This window comes from Chenopodium quinoa, unplaced genomic scaffold (genome assembly GCF_001683475.1).
Source record: "Chenopodium quinoa cultivar QQ74 unplaced genomic scaffold, ASM168347v1, whole genome shotgun sequence".
Lineage (NCBI taxonomy): Eukaryota > Viridiplantae > Streptophyta > Magnoliopsida > Caryophyllales > Amaranthaceae > Chenopodium > Chenopodium quinoa.
In genome coordinates, this window is record NW_018743175.1 from 297,402 (window position 1) to 316,208 (window position 18,807).

Sequence of the window (18,807 nt, forward strand, 5' to 3'; positions counted from 1 at the left end):
TGCTGATGGATTGGACTCTTCATAATCTGGTCTGCTGCCAATGTCAGCAGGTGTCCCAGTCTTTTTGTTCTTCGGCTAGCTCTCTGAGTCTTGCGGCTCAGCTGAGGAGCTAGCCTTTTCCCTTTCGGGCCCTTTACCTCTGGGTACAGATCCTTGGGCCGAAGCACTTAGGCCTTTCGGCTTTTTTGTGCTTGGCTCTCTTTCTTTTTCTTTCTCCTCCTCATCCTTGTCGTCATCCGGGCGACTACTGGATGGCTTGAGGTAGTTGCACCTTCAGGCGTCCTTTTGGTTGCCCTGTATCCTTTCGGGGAAGCCGGCGTCTGAGACGTAAATCATCAGCTGATGATAAGTTGAGACGACCCCTTGGATCTCGTGAATTATGGGTCTCCCCAAAATCACGTTGTACACTGAAGGAGCGTCGATGACCAAAAATTCAATCATGACGTTCCGGGCTGCCTCATCGCAACCGATGGTGACAGGAAGTGTCACCTTCCCATCTGGATAAGTTGAAGCCCCATTGAACCCGGATACCGGGTAGGGTACCGGCGTAAGGTGCTTGGGCTTCAGCTTAATTTGATTGTAGGCCTTTCGGAACAGAATGTTTGCTCCACTGCCACCGTCAACAAGGACCTTACTGACGTCGTGGTTGGCCACCGTGGCGATGATCACCAACGGATCCTCATGAGGGAATGTAATCCCCCGGCAGTCGACGGCTGTGAACGTCATGTTCGGCACCGGCGACTGGGGAGATTGAATGTCAGCGTTGTTCACCTGGTGAGTCAAAGCTCTAAGGTGGCGCTTGTGCTCCCTCCGAGAGTATATTCCTCCCGAGATAACATTGATCGGAGGGAATTTCCCCTCCGGCTTTTTACTGTTTTTCCGGGGGAAATCGAGGTCCTGCCGAGGGTCCTTTGCTGACCTCTCGGATTCTTTTTTCTCGCGGTGATCCGCGATGTATTTTTTCAAGTATCCCTTCCGGACCATGTCCTCTATCTGGTCCTTCAGTTGGATACACTCCTCAGTGTTGTGTCCCAAAGACTCGTGGAACTCGCACCACTGATTTTTATTTTTTCGCTGATACCACTCTGGGAGTGGTCTCGGCTTTCGGTAACTCTGCTCCTCCTTCGTCACGCTGTAAATTTTGGCGCGTGGAAGAGAGAGCGGAGTGTAGGACTCGTATCTGCCTGTGTATGAGGCAAATCTTTCCTTCTTTGGGTCGTTGGCCAAAGATTGCTCCGGGGCCTTTGACTTTCCCTTTGCCTTATGGCCTTGGCCTTCAGACAAGGGTATTTGCCTCTGTTTCCCTTCCCCGGATTGAGGTTGGGTTTTCGCTTTGTTCCATTCTTCGGCTCGGATGAACTTATCCGAAGCACTAAGAGCTTCCTCCAAGGTCTGCGGGGTACGCATGACCATGAAGTCTAGGAACTTTCCTGGCTGAAGGCCATTCTGCATTGCAAAAACGGCTAGCCCCTGGTCCAGCTGGGAGACGCTTGATGACTCGTTACTGAAACGGGTCAAGTAGTCTCGGAGGCTTTCGGTTTCCCCTTGTTGCAGACTCATGAGCTCTGCGGTAGTCTTCTCTCGGCGGTTTGCCGTGGAAAACTTGCTCCTGAACTTGGAGGACAGATCATCCCACCCTGTTACGGAGCCTTGCCTTACTCCCTTGGAGATCCACGCTTGCGCGACCCCCTTGAGAGTGGTTGGGAAATATTTGCACCAAGTCGCCTCGGATCTGGGGCAAAGATGCATATGAGTCTCATACGAGGCCACGTGATCCTTCGGATCCGTGGTCCCGTCATATGTGATGTGCGACGGTATTTTAACCGTGGGTACGCGCTCTTCTAGTATCCATTGCTCGAATGGTGAACTAGCGGGTAGCATAACGGCCTTGCCCTTGTTCCTGGCCGAAGGGACCGCGCTCCGCCCTCTTAGAGAGGTAGGAGTGGTTTTCGTCCCTGGCTGGGAAGTCTGGGCCTCGACTGCAGGGAACGAGAGGCGACTACGCACGCTCGGTTCCTGGCCGCCGAGTCGGTCAAGGACGCTTCTGCGAACAGTCTCAGGTTCTCGGTGAGTAGATTCTGGCCGAGAAGCTGAGCTGCTGCTCTTATGCGCTTCTGGTCTTGAGGATGAGGATCCTTTTAAAAAATGAGGGTTCTTTTTCCTCTGTTTTTCATTTTTCCAAGAATCCTCCTCCCACTCTTCCAGTTCCCGGAAGGAAGGAAGCTTCCCACCATCATGGTCTAACTTCCTCCGCTGATGCCGGGTATGCGGAGGAGTTCGATCACGAGGTGGTGGCATATTTTGTGCCCTTATCGCCTCCATGAGTACTGCCAGCGCTCTTGCCACCTCTTCCGAGCTGGGCCCCGTCAAAGGGGTCCTCGGCCGAGTGTGGGAATGAGGGCGCGCAGCCGATGGTTGGCTTTGGGACACTGAATATGTCCTATGATCGGACTCACCCCTGCTAGACCGAGAGTGGCCCGGCCTATATTGAGAGTCATGAATTACGGGAGATAGGGAATCCTCCTTGTATGATCCTCCCCCGAGCCGGCACCCTTGGGAGAGTTCCGGTCCGGCGAGGGCGATGGTGTAGGGGTTTTAGGCTTTTCGCCCGCTCCTTGACGGAGGCTTTTGCTCTTGCGGTTCTTAGCCATTGCTGCTAAGATAATTGCAAGATGATCTTGGTTAGGTATTTGGCTTAAAGATTTTTGAAAGTCTTCCCCACAGACGGCGCCAAATTGTTTCGGGTGAAAACAATGGGACCTTGCCGAAGGTCCGCTGAAATGGAGAAGGCTGGATTCGGTCCAAGTTATGTTGGGCCGAAGGTTTCCTGCACAGTAAACACACGTAAACTAGCCTCGGGGGTGTTGCTGAGGAAGGCCCCTCCGATGCTAAAGTCAGTACAATGTGTAAGAAGAAGACACTATGCAAGAGAGTTTGTTGCTTGAGGCTTTTATGGAATATATCAGAATATATGAATGAACATATGAATCTATGAATGAATCAGAATGAATCTCCCCTTGAATCTATCAATATGATGGCTTTTATACCTCATTATACATGGAGAGGTTGGGCCTTAGCCCAATTGGCTTGTTTTGTGGGCTGACCTTTGACTTTAGCACAATTGGAGAGTTGAACCTTGACCTTGGGCTTTTAATTGGATAATTTAGTGCTTAGGCCCAATTGGACTAAATTGGACCCAAACACTTCTGATCACCATTTTACTTGAATAGAAGATGGGCTAACCTTGAGTGGACATAAAATAGGTTCTTTTAAGTGGAATGATTGGCAAAGCTTGTAAGGAGCTACAATAAATGGGACTGCTACTTTTTCGCTCGCCTGCTGCTGCTGAAAGCTACTTGAGGAGAGTCGTAGGCTAGCAATCTGTGATGAATATATACTATGATCAAATAAGAGCAATCAAGCAAAATATGTGACATAGCTGGAAGAAAATAAAAGGATAATACTATCATTATACTCACATGACCAACATTTATTTATTTTTTTTCAAAAAAAAAAAAAACCAAGCATGAAGGTCATACAACTTCTATTACCCAAGAGGCAAATCGGCCTGATAACAAAAAGACTATATTTTTTAAATAATCAAACATTCAAACTTACTGCATCAATATCCACATGAGCAACGACAACTTCCACATCCTTCAATGAGAATTGGGAGCCTTGAGCAACCACATCTCCATTAACAACAACACAACAGCATCCATCTGCCACATTAATCAAGAGGGTAAGAATTAGATAGGTAAACTATATAAACACTACTAATATACGTACAAGATCGTCACTTCATCAAATTGATTGAATGTAGGTAAAAAGTCAATTAAAGAAATACCGTAATTTTGAATGACCCTAAGAGATAGAATTAGAAATGAGCTTATTCGCAAGAAAGTGGATGTGGCAGACATTGCAGACAAGCTTAGGGAAAATCGTCTGCGTTGGTTAGGGCATGTACGACGAAGACTCAAGGGTGCACCAATGCGAAGAGTGGAAGAGGGACCATGGAGGGGTTAAACGAGGGAGAGGGAGGCCGAAAATGACTTGGTTGGAAGTAGTTAGGAAGGATATGAAGTATATGGATTTGCATGAGCATGAAGCATTTGATCGTAAGGGATGGAAGAGGAAGATTTTTGTGGATGACTATACGGAATAATCATTTTGGTTCATGTAGCCGACCCCACTTATGGGATTAAGGCTTTAATTGATTGATTGATCGAAAGAAATACCGTAATATAAGCGTCCACCGTCACAACCCTGCTGATTACTAAACATGTAAAGTCCTCCACGAGCTTGTGTAGCTCCTATAAAAACATCCATGCGAACTTTAAGCTTTCTTAGTTGATGATGACTTCCACTAGCATTCATAAAAATTTCAACACCATTTAAGGCAAGCTGAGTATGAGGTGGATCTGGACAAAATAGCTCCTCACAAATTTCAGCAGCAACAGTTCTGACAAAGAAATAGATGCTTGAGCAACTTCCAAATGCAATCTGGGCGAGGATATAACATGCAACAAGAACAACTTTGCATGTAAAAGGCAAAAAAATCTCAAGAATATGAAAGAATGCATCGAGGAGTGCTCGATAAGATTTTGTACAACAAAAGGCAAAACAAAAAGTAACATACGAGTCCAAGAACTTAATGAACCCATAACCAAAGGGCACCGTTGTTTGCGATATAGCATCCGCAATATCAGGAGGTAGCTGAAAGTCCACTATCTGGTCTGTATGCTTCCAAGAAGTGAACCAACGCAGCTCTCTGTAATTACCATCATTGGCAAGCCGCATCTTTGGCCGTATCATGATTATTTTTCTATTCATACAAAGAACTTGGCAATTGTAACGTACTGATCCATTAATAACAGGCATCCCGAAGCTACATAGTATGCCATCAGTCCAGTCCCCGAGCAAAATTTCTTTCAGGCATTCCCATCTGCAAGTTCGTCATCAAGTGTTACAGTTACTTTCTGCTCACAACTCGCACCTGTGTATATAGATAATATCCAAATATCATCATACATACAGGCAGGTTCATGAAATCTATCGAGTACTTATATCATGCAAACTCATTTTATTTATACAAAAGTAAATGTTATGGTATCATGTTACATCCGTCTGAAATTATATGCTACTCCCTCCTTCCTTCGTTATATTTCCTGTTTTCCTATTTTGGAGAACAAAATGTTGTTCGTGTTTCTATTTATGGATAGTATTAAAGACCATTAGACCCTCATTTTTTTAACTTTATTCATTAAACTTCTTAAATTACCCTTGAACTTTCCACTTGCTTTGTACTTTTTCCACTTCCTCTCTCTAATTTTTGTCTATAATTGTACTTTTCACTTTTTTTTAATGTATTATATCCATTTTCTCCTCCCACCTCTTAAATACCGTGAAAAAACACAAACATGAACCATAAACTGGAACGGAGGGAGTATATTATATCCGTTGTAAAATAAGGTGTTTTTAAGACTACGAGAAATAAATAAACAATAAGAACGAAAAGTTGATCTTATAATCAATGGAACAAATATGGTGTACCGTGATACAAATCACTGACTTGAAAACGAAATTCCGGTGCAATCGTGGTGCTCAATTGTATTCGTCGGCACGTTCCCTAAGGTTAACACACCACTCTCATACAAAGGAACTTTTGGATGAGAGGTTGGAGTCATATAAACTCATGTCCAAAAAGAGGAATGTGTTTAGCTTAATATGTGTTTTGATGATATCTTGTAATCTGATTTTCTCAGCCATGAAATATATAATGAAGGATGGGATTTTCAAGAGGATGAATGTAGACATCAAAGGGTGATTAAATCAAAATAAAGAAGTTGATTAAATCACCATAAACATCCACTTTAATGGGAGTTACAAGAGAATCCAAGAGATGAAGGAAAAATGCCAAAAGATGAATGTATGTAGACATGAAAAAGTCTACTCCACAACCCACTTGTGGGCATTCTTTGTTGGCCACAACCTACTTGTGGAGTAGGCTGATTTTCCTTACAAAATAGACATAAAAGGTTTACTCCACAACCCACTTGTGGGCAAACAAACATTGTAGGCCACAACCTCCTTGTGGAGTAAACTGATGAACCTCCAAAAAAAACATGGTTTTTACTCTCTTTAATCCAACAATACCCACATTGTGATAATATGCTGATACATATCGAATATCGATGATAGCATAAACACAACATTATAGCCTACCAAAGTGCCCAAATTAAAGTTGAAGTTCAGAGTAACAAATTTAACAACCCAACAGGAGCAATTAGACAAGCACTTGTTCCTGCATTCATCAAGGTTCATGCTCGTGTTATACCAGGAATATTGCGTATCAGGCAGCTTGACGTTGGTATACTTGACAAAGCCATCTCCTCCATTACAACTCAAAGGGGTCTTCCTCGCACACCCATTTGACCATTCCCCGGAATTCCAATCACTAGGTGATTTTGGACTGAAACCTTTCAAACACCCACATTCAGGAGAGTTGGCTTACAACTTCCAAACTTACCACACAGAAAATATGTATCACAATTATCAGACTGCGCAGTCAAGTACATTACCCATCCTTGTACATGATCACTCCAAACAAGCCTTTGCATGGTCCCATAGGGGTTCAAGATCCTATGAGAAATGACCGAGTTATTGAGAAGTTCATAAACATAATATGTTTCCTTAGAATTCATGACAAAGTCAAAGGTGAAGTAAGGGTTAGGCTTCAGACTTGGATTACCACTGAACCTTACTCCATTCCATGGTCCGTTCCGATACTGCTCCATGTGGCCTTTCATCAGAACTGGTTGCGGGTAACCATGGTAATCAAGACGATATGTATAGCTTCCTAGTGAAGGATCATCGCTACTTCTCCAGAAAGTGAGGTACCGATCAAGCCCTGTGACCAAGTCCTTTCCCAGCTTCATCCCAGGCAACTGGATGTCACACGGAAAATCAAAGCTCTGCCATAAAAAACCATCACCATTTTTATGATTACCATCCATATCCCTAATGACAAGATTTCCGGAGTCTAAAAGCTCAGCAACCGGATTCTTCACAGTTCTTGTCAAGTTGGTTTCCCAAACAACAGCACCTGTGCCATTGACAAGCTCAAGGACTGACCCGGTAGTGAGTCTAAGCATGGCTGCTGAAGAACTCACAAGAGTCTCGAGTGGCACCTCCCGATTGGCTACCCAAACCACAGTTTGCACAGGAATTTTCTTGTACCAGATTCCAAGGTACCTTCTATCAGAATTGTCAGGGGTGAAGAATCCCAACTCAAAATTTCCACCTGCCGAAACCAAAGTGTCTCCATCTTTCAAAGGGTGGGTTGAGTTAATTAATTCAAGCGAATATGAGATAAATAGTTGAGAAGACATGGATGATAATAACCATAAAACAAAGAGCAGGCGATAACTCACCATAGTAACGTTACTGATAGCCTTCAGAAAGTATTGACTGGAAGATTTTCCTTCATTATAAGAAAAGAAAGATGAGTAAAGAGCAAGAAATGACTGCTAACTTTCCTAGTCCAACTACTACAAGACAAAACCAAAACAAGTCAGTAAAATAAAGCTAATGAATTTGCTACAAGCCTTCAAGTGCTTTCCATATGGATCATAAATTCAAAACGAGATGGCAAGTCCCATTTCGGACATCTCGTTTTTGTTTCTTTATTCATCCAGCCTCGCATATATTAAAAAAATGTTGAAATAAAATTCAGCTCATATATTCTGCAAATGATAACAACTAAAGATTTTATGGTATTTCTGAATTCGGAATAGTCAGCTTCAGTGGAAAATTTTGTCACTATAACACAATCTTTGACCCTTTTTTTATTTTTTCTTACACTGCCAAAACTAATTTGTGCTCACTTATGTCACTAAGATGTCAGTGTTCTATTTTTGTTGGAAAAGTAACTTAACATGTTACTAAATACTTACACCTAGAAGTCAGGGCATTGCACCATTTGATCGTATTTAAATCAAAGTAAACAAGATTCAATACCAAAACAAACTAGATTCTCTATAAATTCGCCTATAGAAGCTCGTTGTACCAGACTACCAGTACATGTCTGAAAATCATAGAAGTCAAACACACTACTGTTAATATGGTAGAAAACCAGATCTACCTCAAAAGCTACATACAAAATAAAATATTTTTTGACCCCGAACACTTCAAGGTCTTTAACCCCTTAAGTCGGAATAATAATCCATCGAACACTGGTTTTCACCTATGATAGACAATTTACCCATACAAAAGTAGAAGTTACTTGAAAAATTGTTGTCGAACAGGTTCAAGCTACTTCGTATTACTTTATGAACGGAATATGACTTCTTTTCGGGGGGGAAGGGGGGGGGGGGAGGGGTGGAAGTCCTAAAATATAGGTCATTATCATCAAATATTTATTCTTTTTATTGATGTATACTTGCGCAGTTCCGCCTATCATATATTTCACATTTTCTGAACCCTGTCTTCATTTACCCTCCTGTCGTCACTTGCCTGGCTAAGTGGCTAGTTAGCTGAATGATACCAACTTGTCAAGTTAGGGTCTCGTACTCTTGTTCACACAGTAAACAAACAAAAAGTACTACAGCCACCAATAGTAACAGTCTACAGTAGCAAAGATTCCAATAAGACTCATAGCTCAGTTTGATTCTGACAGGGATAATTCTATTGTAAGTCATTCAGAAACCAACCGAGATCAAAACACAATCCGATGCATAGACATCAATGTAGCAAAATTAAGCATATCTACGTTGTTGGTGCAAGTCTTTGGCGAGATCATAACATACTAATTTTTTTTTTTTTTTTTTGGAAAGCACATACCAACTTCTTATTAACTTATTAGACATCAAGAAGTTACTATTCCCTAAAACTCCGAAAAGAGTAATAAGCCAATTTTATCAAATGAAAAAGAGGTAATAACTAATAAGTCGTCACCTTCATAATATAAAACCCACTATGGTCACACATTAATTGATTTTAACTGTCTTATACAAGATTGTCACTGACAAGAACAAAAATTTCTTCATAAAGTTTCACTGGTTTCACAACTATCAATATTGAAGTCAATATTAGCAACAAAAATATCTTGCTAGGTGACAAGAATAATATGCTACAAAAAATATGCTATTCTTATGAATTCTACATTCCTATACACTCGGATATGAGCCACTACAAAAATTCCGAGTACTCCCAGTTAAGTTCATACAGTATTTGATTCTGGTTCAATAGATGATTGTAGACCTCCTCGGATCATCATTTGAGAGTAAAATTCAGCATGCTCCTGCCAACCAAAACAAGTGTGTTAATATGTTATCAACTCAATTGTTATACAGAGCACAGACAGACGTGACAGTTCAGGCTATAAGGGAATAGCTGGCTGATGCACAATCCACCCACCACCCTCCCGGAAGCAAGAAAAAGTCATAAGCAGAATCTAAATAGTATCAAGTTGGCACTTAGATCATTAAAGATTGGTTGGTGGTTCAATGATTTGAATAAGTTTTGACATCTGCTACATCATAGAAAATCTATATCTATTTTTTCAGCCAACTGCCTAAATCAATTGCTAAGTTATTGGATGAGTGAAAGAAAATATAAATGCAGCATCTGCATCAAGAGTTCATTTCCCTTAATACCACATAGAACCTAAAGTCTACTCTTTGTACCAAATGTCTTATTCTGTGGGTTAATTTCAGTTAAATGTCACTGAAATTCTCATGCTTAACATTTGTGTACCTAAGAAGTTGGTTGGTTTTCACTTTCTTTAGCTAATGCCCGAAGTCTTTTTAGGAAGCATCGGATACATTATGCAACACTATAACTATAGGCTTCTAGAAGACTTGAATATCATAAAACAGCTAAACAGACTATGGGAAACTTCAGATCACAACTGTGGCACACTAATTTTTGACAGGACATTATAAAAAAGAAGCAGCCTTTCAAGCAAGGGTTTTTCAGTACTCATTTTATTAGCTGCAAGCCTGCAAAAATGAACAATCTTGATTCCTAAATTCAAAACTTCAGATAATTTTTTACTTATGGACTAGGTTTTCTCTAAGTAATCTATTGTAGTGAGAAATTGTAGTTTTCAACTGCTCAAGTAACTCATAATTTTCCCAGTACCGGTGCAATTCTATCATGTTTCATTATAGTCAAGATCAAACTACACTCAGAGTATTTATAAAGGTGCGACAACATGTCCTTCAATTTCAAATTGAGCATTACTTAAAGAGGAAGATACTACAAGACACTACTTCAGATACTCATGGAAGGCTTTGCTGAAATCAATGGTGAAAAATCATTTCTCTCTTTAAATATTCCTATTCTATTTCATATCAAATGGATTCCCTGTATCAATGAAGAACACTTAAAAGCTGCTCAAGGCAAGTGTACTGCACAGTCTAGTGTTGTAATGTAAGAGACTAAGAGGGTCAATGCCTCAGAGGGCTTTAAAGAGCTCTTATTCCCACAAAGTTGCTTCGGCTAAACATATAATTGATATTGCACTAATAACTTAAAAAGTGGATTCTGAGTTGTTTAACTGGGCTAAATACTTATCTGAACCAAAGACCAAAATTTTTTCAGTTTAGAAGACATTATCAAACCTATCTGATTTCCAAACTATTGTGCTAGTTCAAGTTATTTGGAGAAACAGAAAAGGCATGCTATCAGCCAAAAGATCTAGTATAATACAATTCAAGTACAATTTGGTCCCAAATATGAGCAGCCCAACAATATTCGAGCATGGGGTATCATATAACAAAGCTAAGAACACGTGACATACTGACACCAATATCTTATTTGTTGAACAGAAGGATTAGGAGCAAAAGACAGATATTAGCATACCTTCACAGCCACAATAACCACTGCAACACCATTTTGTCGTGATTCACTGAAGATTCTTCTTGCATCGTCTGGAGTAACTGATGGAACAACCTGGGGTAATACCTTCAAAACTAAACATAAAAAGACGGTACAACTTAGAACCAAAAACGATAATCATCATAACTTCTGTTGCATTCAAACATGTACAGAATGTAACTTTCGCTCACCAAGCTTTTCTGTGTGGCGCTCATCATCAAGCAGCAAAACCCTGTAACTGTCTCCACTTCCAGTACCTTTCTTATCCTTTACCCGTCCAATGTCTCCTCCTACAAAAATTTAACAAGCTATTCACCAAGAACACTACGGCAACATGGCAGCATGTATATAAACAGTATATAACTAGTATGCTGGGTAGGATATCTGCTCCTAAAGCAACACTTCATGATTCAAGACAATAGATTCCTTAAAATCTAATCAGCATACCTATTGAAAGATCAGTAAAATTAACCATTCGTTCCATATCCCTACACACAAAACTTTCCACTCTAACAAGCTCAACAGTAGTAATAACCTAACCAAACTTCAACAAACCCGAATTCAAACAAACCCGGTAACCTTATTACGCTATTTCTTGCACAACACAGTCTGATAGTCACACAAAGAACCCCAACTGGATTATATTACACAAATATCATAGCAACAAAATAAACACAACAAACTAAATACACACAGAACAATTGCAAGAACCAAGAACGCTATGTCAAAAGCATCCAAACAGTAAACAACTAGTATGATTGTATGAAGGATAAAGCAACACTTCATGATTCAAGACAGTAGATTACTTGTAATTTTATCAGTATACCAATTGAAAATTCAGTTATATAATTATATTTAACCATTAATTTCATATCCTTAATTCAGGTTTTCACTCAAACAAGAAACAGTTGTAATAACCAAACCTAAATCCGACAAACCCGAACTCGAACAAACAAGATAACCTCAAATTCTTGTATCAGACAGTTTAACACTTCATACAAACAATCCTATTTGAATTAAATCATACAAATAACAATTGAGTACAAATTTTTAAAAATTGCAAAAATCAAGAAACACAAACAAAATTGAAAAGACTACCTTCTTGAACTTGGGTTGAAGGGTCAAATTGAGACTGATCAAAACTGGGTCGATCCAAAACAGCACCACCACCTCCTCTAAGAGACCCAAATCTTGATTTCACTCCTACCGCCATTGAAGCAGCACAAACCCCTTCATTTTCTCTCTCCTCCATTCTCAAGCCATTGTACACAACTCTTGAATTTTTGACATGGGAAAGTAGGCCATATCTTAACCCATTTGATACAGGTGTAGTTGTTGCACCAGCTAAGAAAGAAATGGTTGAAGAAGAAGCCATTGTTGAGCTTAAAACTTGAAAGATGAACACTTTGAGAAATTGTTGCAAAAACCCAGAAGAAAGCTGGATTATATATAGGAGAGAGAAAGAGGGAGAATTTGTTTGAGGGTTGAAATTTAGTATGTGGATGAAAATTTGAGTTATCAGTTGTTGGCAAATTGCGCGAATCATAAAATGGGAGGATTTAAATTTAGTCCACAATTATGAATTTTATGGGTTTATTAGTCCTGAATTGGGGTTTTTTGTGGGTGCAAATTAGCCTATTTGATGGTGTAAGGCGTAAGGTCTAGAATGATCTCTTTGTTCATTAGTAGATTCTCTACTACCAGCCAATTTTTACAATGCTATCATAGCTAAGACGAGTTGGTAAATGTGAAAATTGAGGGTTTTTATTCTAATTTGTCATAATTGATCTAATTTGATATGATTTAATTGTCTAACTAGTGTGTAACTCGGGCGTTGTCCGAAATTTTACTTTGAGTAGATTTTTATAATAAAGTATTTGAATACTTTAGTATTAATTATTTGGAATATAATGTGAATATCAAAAAAAATATTAAGAGTAATATGAGTCTTTTTTGTTTTTAATTTGAATGTTATTCATCTTTCTATATTTAAATACATTTATGTGGATGAATAAATCATAAATTATTTCTAGTTAAGATGGTAAGATGTGTTGAATTCATTCCATGTGATTAGGGGTTCAAATCGCATTTTTTTAGTTAACATGGATATTGTTAGATTCGTAATAAATAATGAGTAATTTATTAATATGTAATTTTATAAAAAATTTCATTACGAAATTAAAGATATTTAGTGTTAAAAAGCCGCACATAATACAAAAATCTAAACTTAACTTAATTTTTCCGATTTCAGAATTTATTTTTTCTAAAATAAGTAAAAATAAGGTGAATTAATAAACATGGCCTTATTAGGTACTCGATATGTATTTGCAAACACATAACAGTGTCTTAGTAGGTACTCAACTGGATTGCTATTCGTCGCTCCCATTTTACAAGGCGACGCTCCCATTTTAATGTGAAGTTACCGTTTTGCCCTTGTGTGAATTTGGGCTATATAAGGCTCCACCACTTTGTCACATAGTTTTCCGAGCATTTTAATATTATTCCCGAGCACTTTGACCCACCACTTGCCTTACAAAAATCCCGAGCCCAAAATTCCCGAGCCCACCACCAAAAATATTAAATTTTTGAAAAAAATAGCGACGGGTTTTGGACGATGAACGAAGACGATGATTGTACACCGGAGGCATCTTCGGAAGAATCTGTAAGTCGTAGAAATTTTTTTTTTTTTTTGAAAAAGACACATCCGCCCAAAAAATCCGGATCCTCCATTTCCGGATCTTCCATGGTGGATCCGGAAATCTTAGGCGGATCCTCCATGGATGTTCTGGATGTTTTGGGCGGATGTGCCTTTTTCATTATTTTTTTTGTATGTTATTATTATTATTATTATTATTATTTTTTTATTTTTTTATTTTATTATTATTATTATTATTACTATTATTATTATTATTATCATCATCATCATCATCATCATCATCATCATTATTATTATTATTATTGTGATTACGATGATTATTATTATTATTATTATTATTATGATTGTTGTTGTTTTATAAATATTGTTATTAATATTGTAATTATTATTATTATTGTTGTTTTATAAATATTGTTATTAATATTATAATTAAAATACTAATATTGGAGTGTTTTGTTTGTTTTCTTTTATGTTTATAGGATGCGGAATTTGAAGACGGCTGTGACAGTATGAATTATAGTGCTCATTTTGTGACGAACACGTATTTTCCAACGTTTGAAGATGTAGTGAAATGGGCGGATGTTGTTTCCATAAATCTTGAATTTATTTTGGTTAAGTCGTCGTACAACAAAACTAGAGATTGGAGGCCTTATCGGTATTTGAGATGTGAGCGGGGACGAAAGAGCAAGACGAGAGATTTGGAGGGCGCTATTTGAACGGACACAAAGACCAAAGCTAATGGTTGTCCTTTCTACATCAAGATATACTACGAGTTTGTCACCGATAGTTGGAAGATCCGAACAAAAAATGATGCAACTGGGACCCATAACCATCCAATGATTGTGTATCAGGAGTGTCATCGTAAAATTAGTGGGTTGAGCTCGGATGCGAAGAAGGTTATGCGTGACATGACGAAGTCCAAGGTTGCACCATGTAACATCATGGCGACTATTGTAGAGCAATTTCCTGATGATCATCCAAACATCAGACACATTTACAACTGCCGGAATGACTTGAGAACGGAGATGTCTGATGGGAGAGGAGTTGGTCAGCAATTTCTTCATTTGGCGAGACATAGTCAGTATCTTTACTGGGTCATGTCTGATGATCTCGACGTTCTACAAAATGCCTTTATGGTGCACCCAGTCACGGTAGACATACTACGGACGTACCCATATGTGATTGGTATGGATTTCACTTACAAGACAAACCGATACGGGATGCATTCCTTGAGATAGTTGGTGTGACACCGACAAATCAGAATTTCCTCGTCGATTATGTGTTCATGCGCAACGAGTGCACGGCAAGCTATCGCTGGGTTTTGCAGAGACTGAGAGAGTTTTATTGGGTATGATAAGGAACTGTCGGTATTTCTGACAGACCGTGAGCTTGAGCTATGTGCGGCATTGAGAGAAGTGTTTCCAGGGACCCCGCATTTACTTTGTCGATGGCACATTAACAAAGATGTGGAGGCTCGGGTCACTAATATGTTCAAAAACAAGAGGATCGATGCGAGTTTCAAAAATGGAAAATGGAAGCGTATCATGGACGCTGCAACCGAGGAGGATTATAATGTTGTTGTAGATACAATGAAAGCTCGGTGGGCAAGTTATCCGGCGGTGATTAGTTATGTTGAGAGAACATGGCTTTGTCATAAAACCAATTTTGGGACATTAAACCAAGTTCTACATTTTGGCAACACCAGCACTTGCAGAGTTGAGAGCCAACATTCGGCCGTGAAGATGTGGTTTGAATCTTCGACAGGTTCGTTGTTTTTATGTTGTAGTTGATGTATGTACTTCGTTTTAGTGATTTTAATTATAAATCATAACGGTTTTTTTGTAATGTTAATGAACGGCACGTTCTTTGAATACCGTATGGGTCCGAGTACATTGCCATATTGGTAATTAGATCATTGCAATTCGTAATGGTTTGGAGGCGTCTAGGTCGAAGATTAGTGATAAGTACCGACAATTGCCACTGTCACGTATCAACGACAAGGTGTCCCAGCATTGTTTAAAAGTTATGGATGACGAGACAAGAAGGATGAGGGAGCTGAGTTATCAGGTGTATGAGCGTTGTGGATGTGCAATGCGTGTGACCCACGATTTGCCCTGTGCCTGCCAGATATATGATTCGCTAGCTGCCGAGACAGGCTTGTATATCAGGCAAATTCACCCGTTCTAGAAGACCTTGGTTATCGGTGATGAGGATGATGTACCGGTTTTCGGTAATGACTCGACCGAGGATGCTACACATTTTCGTTCTCTGGTGGATGAGGTAATTGGTAATGATCCTGCTATCCTTCGAAATGTATCTCGCATCATTGAGGAGGAGCTGCATCCGGATCATTCAAACCTTGGAGATCCGAATGTAAACCACAACGTCCGTGGTCGACGAAGGAACAATGATACAAGACGTGATCGTTCTTATTTCGAACATGTCAACCGTCGAAACACTCAACGTGGTGAACGACAAACATGTACGATTGGCTATTGTGATTTTCATGAATTTCATCATTTACCGTGCTAATAACTAAACATTAATTTTGTGTAGAAGATCCATGTGACGTCAGCCAAAGCCGGTATCGGCACTTGCTTCCAGGACCGATGTTGCCTTACATCACGGCATGGAAGGATGTCATTGGCGATGGTATTTGTGGTTTTCGTTGTGTGGTCGACTTCTTCTTCGGTGATCAAGCGCATGGTTTGACGCTCGGGAAACAATAGCAAATGAGGTCGCCGCTTATCCATTCCTGTACGAAAGGATTTACGGGATTGGAAGGGTTCGGATGAATGTGGAGCGTATTCGATGGGACGGTGGGGCGGTTGATTCACGTCATTGGATGGTTGCAATTCAAGATTTATTTACTATTTCTACTTGGTTCAACGCAAGGGTTATTATTCTAGGTGTAGGCACCATACCAACCTGCTACTACCCATGCCTCACGATCTTACCGTTGCGGGCACGAAACACAGTCAGGGCACCCGCCCGAGAGTTTGTGATCGCTACAGTTGAGGGGTCACATTTCATCCGTATTGATCTTGCTGAAAATTCACCTCTTCCCCCGATTGCAGGATGGTGGACCGAGCACCACGAGCCAAGTGTCGACGGATGGGATCAGCAATATGAAGTTAGACGGAAAATGTGGGATGCATTAATTAGGCAGTGAACTCATTTATGTACTTTTACTTAGGTTGAAGAGTTGTACCCATGTAAGCACTGTAATGGACACTAAAGCTAATGAATGTTTGGGTAATTTTGGATAAATATGTAAGTTTATCAATTGTTTTAGAATTCTACATCTTCTGATTTCTTGTTCGATTTTTATGCGATTATATTTGTTAATTTCATCGATTTTTTCCTTGATCTTTTGTTCGATTTTTGCGATTTTTTTTCATCTATTCTATTATCTGATTTCATTTTGTTCATTAATTTTGCGATTTTTTCCAGTTTTTTTCCAGAATTTTGCGATTTATTTCGATTTTTATGCAATTTTTTCCTAATTTCATAAATTTCGACTTCATTTTTTTTTATTTTGTTCGTTTTTTTTTTCGATTTCGTAACAGTTGTAGCTATGTAATATAAATCAATAAAAGCAATTAAACAAAGTTTCAGCAAAACCAAATATTAAATAAGTTTCCAGATGTTAAATTACATGCCGAATACAAAGTACTGTAAAACAATCACTATAAGCTAATATAAAACTAAAAGACAAGTACTTCACAACCCCATCATCGCCTTCCAGTCAGCTATCAGCTGCTTAGTCATTGCCCTTGTTTCACGCGACATGCTGGGGTACTCATCCAGTGATGTTCGGTGAATCTCCAAGGACCGACCTATCCATTGCGAATAACAGAACAACATATTAATTACAATTTGTTTAAGTGGTATTTATAGTATAATAAAACACAACTACTTACATAGTCCGTGTTAGTCCTCTCAGGAAGTCTGCTACTCCCATCTGATGACCCACCAGGAGAAAGACGAGTATGAGAAAATCGGTAGAGCCACTGCATATAACCAGGAGCGACCGTAGGAGCTCCACCACCGAGTCTGGTGAGGGCACCTAAAACAACACTAAAAGACGAGCCAGGGACAAACCGAGTCCACATCACAGATATCATCTCGGTCGGAAAGTCCACCCGATACATCTTCAAGTTCGTCGGTCTCTTGGCCTTTTGAGGCCTAATAATGGTCCGCGGAATGTCCTGCACGAATCCAAGCTGTCGGACCACTTGATCAGGCATGTATGGCTCAATGATGCTACAGTACTGGATGTAGCCAATAAATAGAGTGGCTGGCACGCGTCGTGCGGGATCAACTCCGTACGGTAGCCAGTTAACCTCATTGTCAGTCAGCTGATCCAATCTAGCACGAAAGGCGAGGAGGCGCTCCATGCTCTTGTTCGGGCATCCCGATCCCTCATCCCAAGCAGACGCACGAGGAATACTAAGCTCCCTTGTCAAGGTACCCTGTTGAGGCCGGAAGCACGGAAAGTACTCGTAGATCCACGCCTGCAGAAGCGTGAGACAACCAGCGATTAAATCGACATCTTTTCTTGATGTCGTACCCAACTGGCGATACAGATATGCTAGAGCAGCTGAACCCCAAGAGTACTCATTGATCGGAAGATCATGAACAACAAGCTCGTTGAGGAAGGACGGATGAGTACGGTTCCCACTCTTGTCCAAAAACAGACATCCGCCCAGCACTAACCACATATACGCATCGTAATGGACACCGTAGGGCCTCTGCGCCTCCAAGGTCAAGCCCATAATCCTCTCGGTCAGCACCCCACTACCCTGCCAAACGGTTTTTGTACCGCACTTCTCGTTCAGCTCTTCCACAGTCATGTCCATGGTAATCGAGCACGCGTCCCGTATGACGTCCGTGCTGGGAGAAGTGGAAACCATGGAACCATCAATACGAAGCCTAAGAATATGGTACACATCGTGCAGCATGATCGTGATCTCCCTAAATGGCATATGAAACGTGTTCGTATCTGGCTGCCATCTCTCTACAAACGCAGAAATCAACGGCCGGTCAAAACGCCTAAACATGATCCTTGGTAAGTGAGACAGACCACTACCGTTAATCAATTCCAGATGCTCCTGTGCAAGACGACCTCGCCAGGTAACCAATGCATAACACAACCGTGTCCTGCTCAAACAGCGCAAAACATTACGCTCCTGCGTGCCCCAAATATATGCAGCCACGTGACCACCAAAACTGGGGATAACAGTACCATCCTCAGGAGCACCTAACAT

General features: G+C 40.3%; 4 protein-coding genes across 4 annotated transcripts; all 4 read right to left on the reverse strand.

Moving 5' to 3' along the window:
* Positions 1-3,416: 3,416 nt before the first annotated feature.
* LOC110732792 (glutamine-dependent NAD(+) synthetase-like) lies at positions 3,417-6,398 on the reverse strand. Its single transcript, XM_021912798.1, has 5 exons — positions 6,338-6,398; positions 6,161-6,221; positions 4,640-4,945; positions 4,239-4,462; positions 3,417-3,722 (listed from the first exon to the last, which is right to left on the reverse strand). The coding sequence occupies exons 1-5, from the start codon at positions 6,396-6,398 to the stop codon at positions 3,601-3,603; spliced, it is 774 nt and encodes a 257-aa protein (XP_021768490.1). The 3' UTR covers positions 3,417-3,600.
* LOC110732217 (G-type lectin S-receptor-like serine/threonine-protein kinase At4g27290) lies at positions 6,131-7,551 on the reverse strand. Its single transcript, XM_021912134.1, has one exon. It carries the CDS (start codon positions 7,434-7,436, stop codon positions 6,483-6,485), a length of 954 nt encoding a protein of 317 aa, XP_021767826.1. The 5' UTR covers positions 7,437-7,551; the 3' UTR covers positions 6,131-6,482.
* A 1,383-nt stretch (positions 7,552-8,934) lies between these two features.
* On the reverse strand, positions 8,935-12,501 carry LOC110732268. Its single transcript, XM_021912183.1, has 4 exons — positions 11,980-12,501; positions 11,073-11,171; positions 10,867-10,976; positions 8,935-9,301 (listed from the first exon to the last, which is right to left on the reverse strand). Exons 1-4 carry the CDS (start codon positions 12,425-12,427, stop codon positions 9,221-9,223), a joined length of 738 nt encoding a protein of 245 aa, XP_021767875.1. The 5' UTR covers positions 12,428-12,501; the 3' UTR covers positions 8,935-9,220.
* A 4,759-nt stretch (positions 12,502-17,260) lies between these two features.
* On the reverse strand, positions 17,261-18,807 carry LOC110732793 (protein MAIN-LIKE 1-like). The gene is made up of 2 exons (XM_021912799.1): positions 17,457-18,807; positions 17,261-17,376 (listed from the first exon to the last, which is right to left on the reverse strand). The coding sequence occupies exons 1-2, from the start codon at positions 18,805-18,807 to the stop codon at positions 17,261-17,263; spliced, it is 1,467 nt and encodes a 488-aa protein (XP_021768491.1).